This window comes from Alternaria conjuncta (genome assembly GCF_024043145.1).
Source record: "Alternaria conjuncta strain BMP 0040 chromosome Unknown scaffold_3, whole genome shotgun sequence".
Taxonomy (NCBI): domain Eukaryota; kingdom Fungi; phylum Ascomycota; class Dothideomycetes; order Pleosporales; family Pleosporaceae; genus Alternaria; species Alternaria conjuncta.
In genome coordinates, this window is record NW_026250092.1 from 1,294,221 (window position 1) to 1,309,569 (window position 15,349).

Genomic DNA, 15,349 nt, shown 5'->3' on the forward strand with positions numbered 1-15,349 from the left:
TTCGGGTGCATTCCCTAAGGTTAGCCGTATCTCAGAACTGAGCGCTTCAATGTAATCAAAGCAAAGCAAGTAAAGACGAGCTTGTCACACGTACATGTTTGCTGTCTGTTGTATGCTACATCTGTTTGCCCCGCGTGTTTGCGCATTGACATTCCAGGTCCACGATGCGCTAATGACGATCGTGGGGCCTCTACCTGCACCGACTTTCACCGCATTCAAGAAATCCTGCGTCTACTAGCCCCCATTCCCGCTGCATCTACCCCCGAAGCTTGGATCACTGGAGTCACGCTCATGCGGCTCCGAGGAGCAACGCGATAATCATGTCGGGCGTCGACACGGCAGACTCTACGACCAACGCCCTCCCGAGCGATGCGCGACCCGCCTTTGTGACGCCGAGGGACCTGCTCCAACAGTCCCGCGCGCCTTTACCCCCGAAAGAGCAGCCGCGCCAACTTTCAGCTGTTGACCGCGAGCAACTGGATGGCCTGGTATGGAGCCTGGATCGCGGACAGTCGCTGCGGTAGCTGACAAGAGCTAGAGAACCATCAGAGCTTTCCTCAAGGCCAGGACGAGCTACGATGTCCTTCCTATAAGCTATCGCCTGATCGTCTTTGACACGGCGCTGCTCGTGAAGAAGAGTCTGAACATACTGAACCAGAATGGTGAGCTCGGACATTGTGTATAGAAGCACGAGCTGACGTTGTATGTAGGCATCGTCTCAGCGCCGCTATGGGATTCCAAGTCATCTACCTTTGCCGGACTCCTCACGACATCAGACTATATAAACGTCATACAGTACTACTGGCAGAACCCAGACGCTTTGGCGCGGGTCGATCAGTTCCGCTTGAACAGTCTGCGAGGTAAGCGCTCGGCTTCGCATACCGGACACAAGCTCACACAGACAGACATCGAGAGATCTCTGGGCGTCAAACCCATAGAGACCATATCCATCCACCCCGACCGACCCGTATACGAAGCATGCCGCAAGATGCTCGAATCGCGCGCGCGGCGTATCCCCATTGTCGACAGCGATGACGAGACACGTAGAACCATGGTCGTTAGCGTCATCACCCAATACCGCATATTGAAGTTCATCGCCGTGAACGTCAAGGAAACACAGAAGCTGCGGAAGCCGCTGAAGGAGCTCAATGTCGGTACATACGAAGATCTCGCGACTGCATCGATGGACACACCGGTCATGGACGTCATCCACATGCTTGTTAAGAAGAGCATATCAAGTGTGCCCATTCTGGACAGAGCCGGTAGGTGGTAGTGTTGGATTACGGCAAACTTGGCTAATATCCACAGGTACTGTGCTGAACGTCTTCGAAGCCGTCGACGTCATTGCACTTATCAAGGGCGGTGTATACGACGATCTGAACCTTACAGTCGGCGATGCGCTACTAAAGCGCTCAGATGTATGCTTTCTCCTTCCTCACCACCCATATACTTCTAACAAAACCCAGGACTTCCCTGGAATCTTCACCTGTTCTCTCAACGACAATATGTCCACCCTATACGACACAATCCGCAGGTCGCGCGTCCACCGCTTCGTCGTCATCGACGAAAACAGCAAGCTCAAGGGCATGGTGACGCTGAGCGACGTTCTCGAGCATACGCTACTGGAAGGCATGGAGGACGAGTAGAACGACGCTATCCTAGACCACTTGTCAGCGAGCCATGTTAAGAGTCTTAGACTGCATGAGCAGAGAATGAGGAGGTGTGATGATTGAGATGAGTGAATGTCCTGATGGGAGGACTGAGAGCATGTTTTGGGAATGATTCAAGATATCATATAAGGCGTCCTGGGAGGAAACAAGTTCGCGAATTCGAGTCATGAAGGAGGTCTAGCGAGTCAATATTAACATATTATAAATTCTTCTCGAGTCTCTAAAGTATCTTCGCGTCCAGCGCCCACTTTCTAATGGTATCTTGAATAGCATAAACGCCGGGTATTCCCAAAACAACATAAACTAACTCTCCCCAGCCAGACGCCTCGAATCAATCACAATACCTCGACTCTACACGCCCTCTTCCTCATTTTCTTCCCCATCCTCATCCCCATCCCCCACCCAACTAGTACTAGCCCCAACCAACTCCAAAATCTGCGCTCCCCTAACCACACTAACCTCCCCCCTGTCCACACTTTCCTTTACAAACGCCTCAAACTCCTCTTTCCCCATGACGTCCTGCCCCTCCTCCGGAAACAGCTGCGCAGACACCTTTTCCGCGATGTCGGCTGGGATGCGGCCTGCGGCGCTTTGCACGGCGAGACCGAGGACGAGGCGCGCGGTCCGGATTAGGTGCGTGTCTGTTTGGCTGGTGGTGGTTGAGGTGGAGAGGGCGCGGTGGAGGAGCAGGATTGTTGTGCGGGAGTCGGGGGAGGAGGGCGGACTGGTGGTGGTGGTGGTGGTGGGGAGGGAGGAGTGGGTGGAAAGGGGGAAGTCGTCGATAGATGAAAGGGGGTTCTCGATTTCGGTTGTTGGTGTAGATAGAGGTGATGGGGAATGGCGGATGATAGTCGTCGTAGGCGAGGGTTGAGGTGTGATATCCGAAAGCGGGTTTTCGCTTTCAGTCACCGGTGTGGATAGAGGCGATGGTGATGGGGAAGGCCGTGAGTGCGAACTTCGGATGAAGAGAGTGGGTGTCGGTGTATCCGCGAGTGGGTCTCCAATCTCAGTTACTGGAGTGGATAAAGGTGATGGTGATGGAGTAGTCTGAATAGCGGTGCCAGGTCTTGAAAGAGGTTGCCGGATGTGGATAGTAGTTGGCGAGGCTTGCAGCATTGCTACAGCGGTGGCGGGGATATTCTCGCCGATGACTGAGGTGCTGGGTGTGATTTCGGAGCTTCTTGGAGATATGTATCTCGTGAAGCCCGTGAAGCCGGATGGGACGCGGGCACGGGATGGTGTTGCTGGACTGGTTGGGCGGGACGGTCGGTAGTAGGGGATGGGAAGGGAGTAGTTTATTGGACTTGTTGACGGTGAGGGGCTCGCTGGGGTGTCTTGGGGGAGTGGCGTGGATTCGAAGAGGGATGGGGAGAAGGAGAAGCTGGAATGAGAGCTCGGTGTCGATGTAGATGCGGAGTCGCTGCCGGTGTCAAGAGGATGGGGTCGGGTGGTGGAGATGGGGATGAAAGCGATTGGCTATAGGAGAGTCATGTTAGTGATACGCCGGGGAAAAGAGAGGAGGGTATGTGAGACTTACATCAATCTGCGGTGCTTCATCCGAGATATCCAACGGTGAGGGTGTTCGCTCCACCCAGTCTTCTTCCTGAACTGACATATGCTTATCACTACATTCTTCACATCCAAAATCCCTGCAATGGAAACCCGATGTTAGCAATCCGCCATCAATGTACGGGAGTATAGCTTCGGGTAAATCGCACCTCTTGCACCGTCCATGGTGGAACTTGTGACTGCAGCTCGTCCTCATCGAGGTCCTCGGGGTAGAGGCAGAAGACGAGGACTTGAGATCTAGGTGGAGAAGGTCGAGTAGGAATGTCTTGATGCGGCAATAACGACCGTGTGCTATGCAGTCTTGTAGTTCTAGGGGCGTCAGGGTGCAGTGAGATGCTGTCGCGTATGCCGGATGTGAAGCCTTGATTGGTGAAGGAGGGAGAGACGGTGAGTATAGGTCTAGGAAAGATTGCGAAGGCGATGTAGGGGTTGGCGGCTCCGAAGGTATCGAGCATAGTGTGTGTGCGCTTGCGACTGTGAAGACGCTGCTTCGATCCCGTCTATGTCGAGCATGTTTGCGGCGTGCGTCTTCTTTTGGCTCGAAGCCGTTGCCGAATCTGAAGTCGTATCGTAACTCGCCCTTCCTATGGTGTGGCCGGTATTTGGATTCTGGTGTAGTTGAGCCAGAAATTGTGCGACGGGGCCTCGTGGGTGTTGTGTTGATATGGTAGTTGTGATTCATAAAACTGTCTGAGCGTCGGAGTCGTTGTATGTCAACGTCAGACATACTCCGGATCTTAGGCTGCCGGCGATGGTAGTTAGTCTCTGAGGTAGGCAGGGGAATGAGGTGAGGATATGTTGACAGCTGGTGGGTTGTGGCCTCCATGACTGCGGGGGTAGAGGGTTCTGAGGTGGAAAGTAGCGTTAAGCTGGGAGTGTAGAGTGTAAGTACCTTTGTTCGCCCGAGATCGCAATTCTGGACTGAACTGATAGATGAATGAAGGCTCAGATGCCTTGTTTTGGTCCGGTTGCACATCTGCTGACCCAAAATCACGGTAGAAAGGGTCCGAAAGAGGTCGAGACATTCACTGCCTTCATCCTGCTCCAAAGAGCACACATTGTTACCCTCACTAGCGTGTGAAAGATGTCCGCGTCCTAAGAAAATCATTTCAAAGTCGCTACCGTCGATTGTCGTTGTGAGCATGATGTCAAAGCAATAGCGTCTTTGTTGAGATACATCGCCTAGCCCATGGCGGCGGGACAATGACTTTATGAAGCGTACGTCGTTATTAAACTCGGTTCTGTCTTACTACGGGAGCAGAATCTAAGGTTCGCGTCATTTTGCTGAAACCTGTCATCCTAAGAAGATTGATTGCGATCGTAACTTAGTTTGGGAGTAAGCTGAAGAGGCCGTGTTACAACACATTGCGCAGAGCCTTGAGTAAAGTTTACCGTTTGTTTCACCTCGTTCTGGAAGGCGGATGGAATCGGCGGCAAAGTTTGAACGTCGATGAAGCGATCGATTGCACCATTATGTGACAATAACCGTTGCTGTCACTGTCAAACTCAAGTGCTCGTTACTTCCTTGATGACCGGTTGGGTGGCTGGGTGGTTGAAACCCGACTGCCGCCTGCCGCCGGCAAACTGCCCGCCTCACTTCTCGAACACCCAACCACCGCTCCTCAAGCTTCACACGCTCAACCCTTATGTATATCTTGTATGTATACGCGTACAGTTCCCATCTTCTCTCATAGGCGAGATAAAAATGGAGATGGAGGGCGCGTTCTTTAGTGAGTGATGCCGCCCTTCGATGTGCGCGCGCCCTTCGCCTAGCAACTTCAACTCCTCACAGCCAACAATACCGACGGTGAATTTGCGCGAGCGGGATTGCTACGGTCAGTATCTAAAGTTCTTCGGCAAATTCTTGCTTCGAAACACACTACAATTCGTCGGCTTGTACTGCTCATCGATTAAACTTTACCGGTCGACACGTCGACAGCGCACGACAGCCACTAGACGTACGCTTGGACGTCTTTTCACCACCTGTCCGCCCTCCTCATCGCGACGCTTCGAAACACCAACACCGCCTCATCAAAATGAACGAACAAAACGAATCCCTTCTCTTCCGTCTCCCGCGGGAGTTGCGCGATGAGATCTACCACTACTATGTCCTTGAGGAAGACGGCTACCACCATGATGCCACGTCTGACAAGCTTCGACAGGCTAGCGGACGTCCGATCAATTTAAGTTTGCAGTACACTTGCAAGAAGACTGCGACCGAGATGGAGGGTCTGGCTCTGCAGGTGAACAGGGTTACATTCCGTACAAAGCTCGAAGTACCCGAACCTGACAGCGAATGCTCGAACGCGCTTTTATGGAATCATCTTCTCTGTGAACGAGAACGACCTCTCCGACGTATGTTCGAGTGGTCCTATACTCTGGTTACGCTCGAAGCTATACAACGCCTACGAGAGCTGCATCCGGATAGTACCGCGGCGGAGCAGATCGAGAAAGCGTTCATCAGGATGGGCGACAGGATTCACTGGCTCAGCCCCGGGACACTGTTTAATGAAGGCGTAGTTTGGAGTATAGACTATACAGCGCACACAACTCTACTACAAGACTTGTTGCAAATCCTATCCACCCACCCAGAGTTCTGGCGGTTGACTTCCAAAGAGTATACCAGAGAGTCTGAAGACAACGACAGTAGGCATGCTTCGGCTAGTCAAATTGAGCTGTTCTCTGACTTTGCACAGACGGTAGGATTGTACACGAAGATTTGGAGTACCCAAATCAGACGATTCAGGCGTTGATGCTTGCATGGCGCCCGGACCCATGGCGAATGCCGGATCGCGCTGAGTTTGACACGATCTTCGAATTTCTCCCACGGCCTCCTGCAATAGTAGAGGACTTTGACCGAGGGTGGTATCTGGATGACACGTACTATTCGGCTACCGCGGTGACTATTCAATTCTTAGAGCGCTTGCCACCAGCCACTCGGACGCATCTACGCAATATTACCATCCAGGAAAACGAAATAAGCGAGGCACATAGGCAAACTCACGCTAGAGGCCTTATTCCTTTCTGCTGCGAAAACCTCAAGCTTCGGATTGAGAGGAGAGTAGACGTATTTCACCAGCACTTCTTGTCCGAGCGCATGGGTTTAGAAGACGGAATCGAGGGAATTGCGCCCTGGTTCGTTGAAACCAAGTTCCTCAAGAGGCTCGGGATGCCGCCCGAATCCTTTCGCTTGGTTCTTCACGGGCCCACACCTCGAGCGAGCCAACGGCTGAGCGACCTTCTCATCAAGCTTGCCATTTGGGACGAGGGCTGCACTGTACTCGAGCATAGATTAGGTCCCAGCTCCGATTATGTCGTCTACCCGATGCGTAGAGGCTTTGCGGATGGTGTTAAGAAGATGGTTACAGGTGAGCTTCCTGCAAGAATTGAGGCCGATATGGGACATGTGTGGGATATCAACCAGCTCCTGGACGACCATGTTGGCGAATGGCCTGCACTCAGCGAAGACGTATATGTGAAGACTGCGACTAGGCATGCTGGACACGAATTGTCACTTGAAGAGGAGGACTAGACAGAACGAATGGAAGGCTGCAGTCTTTTCAATACAAATCCCGTTACGACTCAAAGAATTCGGCATTCGTCAAACCGCTCTTGGGGTTCGAGGTACCATGGTACACCTCCGCCGTTGCGCCCTCGGTCGCGCCCTTGACAGCGCCCTTGACGAGTCTGACTAGTGCCGAATTTCGCGTTTCCCCATGTAAAAGGTCTTGGGTTCCCGGACCATCGCATTCTGATACCCATCCAAAGCCTTTGCGACGCCGCTTCTGTGTCTTCTCTTTAAAGTCACATCACAATCGCTTAATCCAGTGAAGGCCTCTCAGCCATGGCAATGGACCCGACACCACAGAACGCGTTGGATCAGCACCAGTCTCTCCTCTTCCGTCTTCCACGAGAGCTGCGAGATGAAATCTACTACTACTATTCCCAAGCGAACGGCTACTACTACGACTCCACTTCTGGGACACTTCGAATGGACGGCGGCGAGTGCATTGATCTCAGCCTTCAATATACCTGCAAAAGGACAGCGGCGGAGATGCAGGGTATTGCCTTGGGGATCAACACAATGACCTTCCGTACTATGCTCGATCTCCCCAGGCCTTCCGACCAACTCATGAAATCCCAAATCTTCGGTTATTACATCGATGAAGGAAGGGGTGCCATACTTAGTCGCATGCTCGAATGGACATACCCTCTAGTCACAGCCGAGACCATGCGTAAGTTGTGCGAACGCCATCCAGCGAACCTGGCAGTCAAGAAGATGAGGGAATTGCATCGAGAGGGAGACAGTGATGGACCCCTAGCGCGTGGACACCTATGGGGTGAGCTTGAAGATGTCGATACAGTCGATTATAACGAGTTCTCAGCGCAAACATTCGAAATCATCCGAGACTTGCTGGATATCATATCCACGGAGCCTGAATTCTGGCACATGACTGCAAGCGACTTCGATGTTAACGCGAGGAGGGCCTTTTTCGTGGCAACTAATCACTGGGCCACCCGTTGGGAGGCATTCGAGGATTATCTTATGAAGCATGTTCCCGTATACACTTCCAAGGCAGAACAGCAGCGAGTACTACAGTGGCGACCTGACAGCTGGTCTATCCCCACAAATGATGACCTTGAGGCAGTGGCAGAGTTCCTACCTCACGACGATGATTCTGATCCTTTTGATATGGTACACATACGGGGAGGAAGGCGATCATACTTCTCTGCAGCCGCCGTCGCAATTCAATTCCTCTCACGCCTCAGCGAATCCGCACGTAGCCATCTCCGCCAGGTCACTATACTGGAAGACGAGCAAAGCGACCCCGAATCCTCCAGTCATGCAAGAGGTCTACTTCCGTTTTGTATCTCCAACACTCAATTGAAGATTGAGAGAAGAGTAGACATATGGCGTACCTCACTCATACGTACTTCGAGAGCGACCCATGATGCAGGGACCCAACTTATAATGAAGGAGATTGGGATGTGGATTAGTGAGACAAAAGCACTGTTTGTCTTGGGGACGCTGCCTGGCTCTTACAATCTGGTCTTACACGGCCCATCACCTCTTGCGAGCCAACAAATCTGCGATGCCACTGTCAGGGTAGCAATCTGGGAGGAAGGGTGTACATCGATCGCAAAAGTCGACACTTTCCAAGGGCACTACTTTGTTCACTTTCTTGGTGAAGGCTTCGTGGAGGCGATCAAGGGGGTTGTCGAAGGGAGCATTCCAGCTCGATTCGACGCAGACATGGGAAAGATATGGGATATCGACCAGCTGATGAAAGAAAAGGATGGCGATTGGCCTTCGGACCTGGAGGATGTTTTCGAAATTCGCAACCTGGAACAGCCACCGGAAGGCTGGTGCGCTGCACATGAAGAGCGATTTGGGGTATGGGAGCACAGAGACTATATTGAAGTGGACTGGACAGAATACATGGAGGGGGTTGATATGCTTTTTAAACAGAATGAGGTCAACGAATCCGACTAGGTAGAGAGGATGAATGGGCGGAATACACCAACATTGTCGGTGATAGCCTAACAAACTCATGGAAGGGGAAGTTGAGTGATCAGGAAGCTGTTTGGGCTGATGAATTCAGGACATCTCATCTTCGTTGTCCAATCATTTCACTCCACAATACTGTGTATCATCCATCTGAACTATGTTGTCTTCTTCTTCCAGATCTTCCTTGTGCAATTAAATCAGCCACCGAGGTACTGTTGACTCTTAGACTTACATGTATTGATATTCGCTGTACCACTTCTGTGTTCTAGATAATTATGGTACGCCATCGCCCTTGCGCCCTTGGCAGCGCCCTTTCGCTACCATGGGAGACACACTCTCAGCTCAACATCAAAAGCTTCGCGCGACGCATTTCTCCAACATACACAAACTTTCTTGCGCCAAGATGCAGTCGAAAAAGCCCATGATCATGGACCAGCATCAGTCGGTATTCTTTCATCTTCCTCGAGAATTACGCGACGAGGTGTATTATTACTACGTCTGGGAAGAGCAAGGATACAGCCATCGCACGACTTCGGAGACTCTTCGGGCGACTAACGGGGACGCGGTTAGGATCAGTCTACAGTATACGTGCAAAAGAGTCGCGAAAGAGATGGATGGAGTGGCATTCAAAACGAACGACATCACTTTCCGCACTATGCTCAGTCCGCCAGATATCACAGACCAGCCCACTAACGCATTCCTGTACGAGCATTTTCTCGAAGATCGTTGGTCACGATTGAGGTACATGGTACAATGGGCTAATAGCCTCATATCTGTGGAGGTCATGCAAGAGCTACGGAAACGATATCCAAGGAGCCTTGCGGTACAAGGGATGATGGAAGAGGTTTCAAGAACCAAGAGGACCGACTTTCGATATGGATATCTACCCACAGTGGAGGTCCTGGACGCTTACAATGACGAGTCGGTACTTCAAGATCTAGTAGAGATCCTGGCGACAAATCCGGAATTCAGTTATTTGACTTCGCGAGAGTACGACGAAGGGTTAAGGGAGGCAACGGGTCCCGACGAAGACGACGAAGACTTGCCTTCTGAGGATGAGGATTACTTTTCCGACACCTCCTCCGATGCTAACGATGAGGAGTTGCCCTGCTACTCAAAGGAAACGCAGATGGCTGTCTTGCAGTGGAACCCAAAAACGTGGTCGATTCCAGACCGCACCGAGCTCAAAAGAGTCTTGAAGTTCCTACCTCCATGGCCCACAGCGCCTCCGAAGCCGCCTGTTGACGACGCTTGGACACCATACATGTATTTCTCAGCGGCCGCAGTAGCTGCTCGCTTTCTTGAAGGGCTTTCTCCGAACATATCCCGGAACCTGCGCAAGATTGTTCTCCAGGAAGACCGTGTGAGTGTGTCTCGTCCAAAGACCCATGCACAGGCTTTCATACCGATGTGCATTGAGAATCCTGCTCTCCGTGTAGAACGCAGGGTTGACGTCTGGTATGCCGAGTTCGCGCATCAGAGCGAATATTTCCACGATGATACAAGCGGAATAATTTTGTCGATTGCCATGTGGATCAACGAGGTCAAGACATTGTACCAATTGGGTATGCCCGTCGGGTGCTTCAGTCTAGTCTTGCACGGACCTTCCAAAAGAGCAAGCCAGCAGCTTTGCGACGCTGTTGTAAGAGCAGCGATATGGCAAGATGGCGCTTTCGAGATAGCCCGGCGAGAGCAGCGGCTCTACGACTGGCAGAACGACGACGGTATAGCCGAAGACTTCGTCGACCTTATCAAGGAGATGCTGCGAGGGGAGATATCGGCGAGGTTCGATGGTGCGGACATGGGCGAGATATGGGATATTGAAAAGACCCTACGCGAACACGATGGTGACTGGCCTCGTCACGTCGGGTGTGTGGTTCGTCTCCAGGATTTCGACGAGCCGGATGGTGGTTGGGAAGCGGCGCGCGAGGTGTATGAAGAGAACGTCGAATGGATGGATAGAATAAACGGGTGGAGACAATTGGCCAGAGAAGCGTAGTAGTAGCAAGCGAATTATATCGGCGCGCAGACCATGCTGTTGTAATTACTACATGCCATTATGTAGACCGAGTAATGCAGTAATGTTGTAACTTTTGCTACGCCTTTTACTGATAACTCTGGCAATCTGGCGATAACCCGCCGGTTACAAGTTCGGCTATTAGACCCTACGAGCCAATGATCTGCTACATGAGTCGTACTGTGCATGCTCAACGAAATCATGCTACGCCGCCACCTTACATCCTCCGCGGCGCCCTTGATCAGTCTGACGCGTACCAACTTGCGTGTTTCCTCACACAAAAACCCCCACCCTGCCCGAATGATCGTGCTTCAACATGATTCGGAAGCCTTTGCGATACCATTCGCTTGCCTTCATGCTCTCAATGCAGACTTCCAACATCGCAGACCCTCTTCGTCATGACGACGGGCCCAGCATGAACAATCAACATCAGTCTCTTCTCTTCCGGCTGCCACGAGAGCTGCGGGATAGAATCTATGAGTACTACACACATCAAGAGCAAGGGTATATCTACGATCCATCAGCCCAGAAGTTTCGGCTCGCCAACGGAGAAAAGATCGATGTCACGTTGGTCTACACCTGCAAAAGGGCGGCACAAGAGATAGACGGTTTGGCGTTTGAATCGAACACGATCCGATTCAGCGTCCTTCCAAAGATTCCTGGCACTGAGACTTCAAGCTCTGTAGCCTTTCTTTACCGCAGTCTCCTAGAAGGGCACAACATGTGTCTCCGGATCATGTTGTCATATACATATCCCCTTGTCACACGAGAAGCCTTGAGAGAGCTGCGATTGAGATATCCAGGTAACACGGCAGTGGAAGAGATTGAGGAAACGATTATCAGGGAGGGTAGAGCGGGCTTGAAGGAAGGCCGCCTTTACCCTGTGTTTAGATTGGATTATCTCATCAAAGATGCTATACTTCAGGATCTCATTCAGATCATTGCGAGGCATCCAGCGTTTGAGCGCCTCGTTTTGGGAGAGTACGATCCATCCGTCAAGACGAGTGCTCCATTGGACTATGACCCGGTTACGGATGACGAGGACGAATCCGAGGACGAGGATAATGACAACGACAACGACCAGGCTGGAAGTCGCTCTCGGCCATCGGTATACACGAGAGACACCCTATACCAGATTATCGAGTGGAGGCCCACGTATTGGTGGATTCCGGAGAAAAAGGACCTTGATAAGGTCGCGAAATATGTTCCACAAGCACCAGAACTCGGGACTCGCCATAATGGTCGCGTCAAGAGATTCAAAAGATACTTCTCGGCAGCGGCAGCTGCCATTCAATTCCTTGAGCGCCTTACACCCAAAAAGCGCGCCCAAGTGCGCAAAATTGTTATTCAGGAAGATTACGCGAGCTTAGGAATCTCCCAGAACCACACGAGCCACACGAGCTTAGGACTCTCCCAGACCCACGCACGCGGGCTTGTTCCATATTTGCTCGAGAATCCTAGACTTCGGATAGAGCGACGCGTCGACATCTGGGGGACTGTGCTTATCCCTAATCGCGAACGTTCCTACGGTGTCGAGCGCTGTCTCTGGGATGTTGCAACGTGGATACACGAAGCAAGTATGCCATGGATTATGGACCTGCCAACGGGTTCTTTCTCCTTGGTCTTACATGGCCCTGACGAGAGAGCCAGTAAGCTTCTCTGCAATGCCATGCTACAGGCTGCAATGTGGCAGGACGGCGCGAAAGAACTGACACGCCGGGGGAACATGCAGGGGATGACTCCTATAGCTGATGACTTCGTCGACGTTATAAAGGCGGTGGTGCGCGGCGATGTTCCGGTGCGTTTCGAGGCAGGCGTGCCCGAGCTATGGGATATAGACGAGATCTTGCGCGAGCAGTCCGACCAGTGGCCATACGCAGTTGATAGATTGAGATGCGTTACTGTTTTTCATTTCGGTGTGCCGCCTGATGGAGGCTGGGACTCGGTTCGCTCAGAGCAGATGGAGGAGATTGAGTGGACGGATGGAATGGTCGTTCGGGGTCTATTTGAAACGGAAGATTAGCAGGACAGAACTACAATGGGGGCAAGATTGTGATGTCGGCTGGCAGTTCGTCTATTCATGCTGAAATGTGTGTCTTCAATGTAAAAACGTCGAAACTCTTGCGTAGAGAGTTGTGTGGGAAGAGCGTTAGCCACAATCGCGGCACACACGAAAACGCGCCAAGACCTATGTTTGGCATGTTTGCGGTCAGCTATGACGTCAACCCAGCCGCGTCACTTTCAACCCGCGCGGCCGAGATTTGTGCTTCCAGCATGGGCAGCAAGCTGATCACAATTACGAAGCCCAAGATCTAGGGTGGTACGCCTTGGTCTAAATCCAGATACCCGCAGATGCCCGCCATTGAAAACGCCTGGACGCTGCTCCGGGCCGCGGCAGTGCATGAGATTGATTGGTATGTTGGCGGCGTTGTCGAGCTTGATTGAGGCTAAATCAGGGTATACGCTTGAATTGAGCCCCACATCGTCACTCGCTGTAGATTGTCCCGTTGGTGTTGATGTTGGCTGTGGCTTAAATTTGGGTAGAACAGGGACAAACGCAGGCACGGCAGGAACCTACGTCACTGCCCGCGTGCCTGCCTTCATAACGCGCCAACACGGACTCTTTGACTCCGCGCATACTCACGATACCCAGTTTCCCCCACTTCATCCTCTCTACTCTTGCAATTGACCCTCACATAACACAGTCAGAATGGAGACTATCACCAACCTCGCAAGCAATGCTGCTGGCGCAGCCTCCAAGCTCATCTACGGCGACCAGACCAAGGCGGACGAGGCAGTCGACCAGACCAAGAACAACGAAACTGCCGGCAAGGAGCCTATCTCCGGTGAGCAGGGTCAGGGCACCGTCACTCAGCCCTACGACCAGGGCAATCTTGGTGAGTCCCTTCCAACGCGCGCATTGGACGACATATGCTGACCCCGCTTCACAGCGACCCCTCTAGCAACTGCTGATAAGGGAACTTTTCTCGACTACTCGAACAACGAGACTGCGGGCAAGGAGCCAGTTTCTGGAGAGCTCGGTAAGGGGACTGTAATAGAGCCCTTTGACCAGGGCAACGATGGTAAGTATACGACAATGACGGCTATTAGAACAGAATCCTGATGTATCGCACAGCCAAGGCGACCGAGAAGGCAGCCGAGAAGACCTCTGGCACAGATGAGTTTCTGAAGCTCGACCCTACCACCAAGGGACCGACCGAGACCATGACCGAAACATCGACCGACCCAAAGATCTACTCGGATAGCAAGGACCCGTCCTACATTGGCATGCCAATCGTCCCCCTCAACCCCGACGCTGCTACGTCAAACACTGGCGCTACCTCCTCTACAACCCAGGCCACTGGCATCACGGACAAGGCTGGAGTAACGGATAAGCTTTGGAAGGACACCCCACTTGACGACATCAGTCGTTCAGGTGCGCCAGGTGCTGGTCCTACTGGTCCCAGCGATGTTACTCCTGCGGCTCCTAGTTCCACGGCAACCACAACTACCAGCCCTGATCCCGCCATCAAGACCACTGCTCCCGACTCTGTAACCGGTGCTTCAAGCACATACGCGGGTGGCGCTGATACCGACACTAAGACTGATGCCGAGAAGGCCTCTGCGAACCGCGACACTCCAGAGTGGACATCAACAGGCGTTCCTTCTGACAGCAGCAACTTCGAAGCGGCTGCTGCCAAACAGAACGCTGCCTCTGGTTTGTGGACACGGGAACCCGGACAAAGTCGGGGTAGTACTGACGGTGCCGCAGGTATGACTGGAGAGCATTCAGGTCGCAAGTCCGAGTCTGCCGATTTGACTACATCCCCAAGCGGCGAGGAGAAGGGTGGAAAGATGTCGCACTTGAAGGAGAAGATGAAGAACAAGCTTCACATCGGCTCCAAGGACAAATAGGGGCAAGGCGGAGGAATGGATGATCTTAATGGATGATGGATGAGATATGATACCACGGCAATGATATGCCACCACGTACGAGGACAATACTCGTAGTGTACCCTTCGGATAGAAATCTACAGCGTTGAGCTCAAGTTTATCTTCCATTTCGTCCAATCATGTGCCTGGTTCGGCCTCGTGGCACTAACTAAAGTTAGCGTCGCGCCTGCCGTTCGCGATCTGACGTGCATGACAGCGTACAACAGCGATCTTATCACACGCCTCACTTCTAACATAATAGCATCACGTTGGCATTGCTTAGACAACGTATTGGCTTTTGAATCCGTCACAAGACCGATTTTGATGAGCCGCCTCCTCTTGCAGCCTGGACAAGATCGCAAGGTACGTGGACGGCTATCCGCGCTTAAAGGTACTGTGCCACCCAGTCTACCTTTTCTATAGTAGCCTTCTCGCCAACAAAAACACCTTTTCCAAACTTTCTCCCTATTCTCTCTCTAGTCCTATCGGTTTGCAGCCAGCATCATACACTCTGCAGCACGATCTTCGCATTGCCACTAGCGCGGCAACCACATTGTACTTTCATTCTCGGAACAACGTTGCGCTGGAACTGATTTGGCAGCCTTGCTTGTGAAGATAGCCTTGGCTACTCCAAATCGCGTCATTCTCGGT

The 15,349-nt window shown here is 52.2% G+C and overlaps 7 protein-coding genes across 7 annotated transcripts; 6 read left to right on the forward strand and 1 right to left on the reverse strand.

Moving 5' to 3' along the window:
* Positions 1-320: 320 nt before the first annotated feature.
* Positions 321-1,646, forward strand: J4E85_002410 (uncharacterized protein; the record flags this gene model as incomplete). The annotated part of the gene is made up of 6 exons (XM_051466688.1): positions 321-488; positions 539-662; positions 711-860; positions 906-1,262; positions 1,309-1,418; positions 1,467-1,646. 6 exons carry the CDS (start codon positions 321-323, stop codon positions 1,644-1,646), a joined length of 1,089 nt encoding a protein of 362 aa, XP_051329543.1.
* Positions 1,647-2,021: 375 nt separating this feature from the next.
* J4E85_002411 (uncharacterized protein) lies at positions 2,022-3,404 on the reverse strand (the record flags this gene model as incomplete). Its single annotated transcript, XM_051466689.1, has 3 exons — positions 2,022-3,146; positions 3,208-3,278; positions 3,389-3,404. The coding sequence occupies 3 exons, from the start codon at positions 3,402-3,404 to the stop codon at positions 2,022-2,024; spliced, it is 1,212 nt and encodes a 403-aa protein (XP_051329544.1).
* Positions 3,405-5,275: 1,871 nt separating this feature from the next.
* Positions 5,276-6,771, forward strand: J4E85_002412 (uncharacterized protein; the record flags this gene model as incomplete). The annotated part of the gene is made up of 2 exons (XM_051466690.1): positions 5,276-5,885; positions 5,936-6,771. The coding sequence occupies 2 exons, from the start codon at positions 5,276-5,278 to the stop codon at positions 6,769-6,771; spliced, it is 1,446 nt and encodes a 481-aa protein (XP_051329545.1).
* A 312-nt stretch (positions 6,772-7,083) lies between these two features.
* On the forward strand, positions 7,084-8,733 carry J4E85_002413 (uncharacterized protein; the record flags this gene model as incomplete). The annotated part of the gene is made up of 1 exon (XM_051466691.1): positions 7,084-8,733. One exon carries the CDS (start codon positions 7,084-7,086, stop codon positions 8,731-8,733), a length of 1,650 nt encoding a protein of 549 aa, XP_051329546.1.
* Positions 8,734-9,403: 670 nt separating this feature from the next.
* J4E85_002414 (uncharacterized protein) lies at positions 9,404-10,747 on the forward strand (the record flags this gene model as incomplete). Its single annotated transcript, XM_051466692.1, has 1 exon — positions 9,404-10,747. One exon carries the CDS (start codon positions 9,404-9,406, stop codon positions 10,745-10,747), a length of 1,344 nt encoding a protein of 447 aa, XP_051329547.1.
* Positions 10,748-11,180: 433 nt separating this feature from the next.
* On the forward strand, positions 11,181-12,788 carry J4E85_002415 (uncharacterized protein; the record flags this gene model as incomplete). Its single annotated transcript, XM_051466693.1, has 1 exon — positions 11,181-12,788. One exon carries the CDS (start codon positions 11,181-11,183, stop codon positions 12,786-12,788), a length of 1,608 nt encoding a protein of 535 aa, XP_051329548.1.
* Positions 12,789-13,475: 687 nt separating this feature from the next.
* J4E85_002416 (uncharacterized protein) lies at positions 13,476-14,680 on the forward strand (the record flags this gene model as incomplete). The annotated part of the gene is made up of 3 exons (XM_051466694.1): positions 13,476-13,662; positions 13,717-13,848; positions 13,902-14,680. The coding sequence occupies 3 exons, from the start codon at positions 13,476-13,478 to the stop codon at positions 14,678-14,680; spliced, it is 1,098 nt and encodes a 365-aa protein (XP_051329549.1).
* Positions 14,681-15,349: the final 669 nt, after the last annotated feature.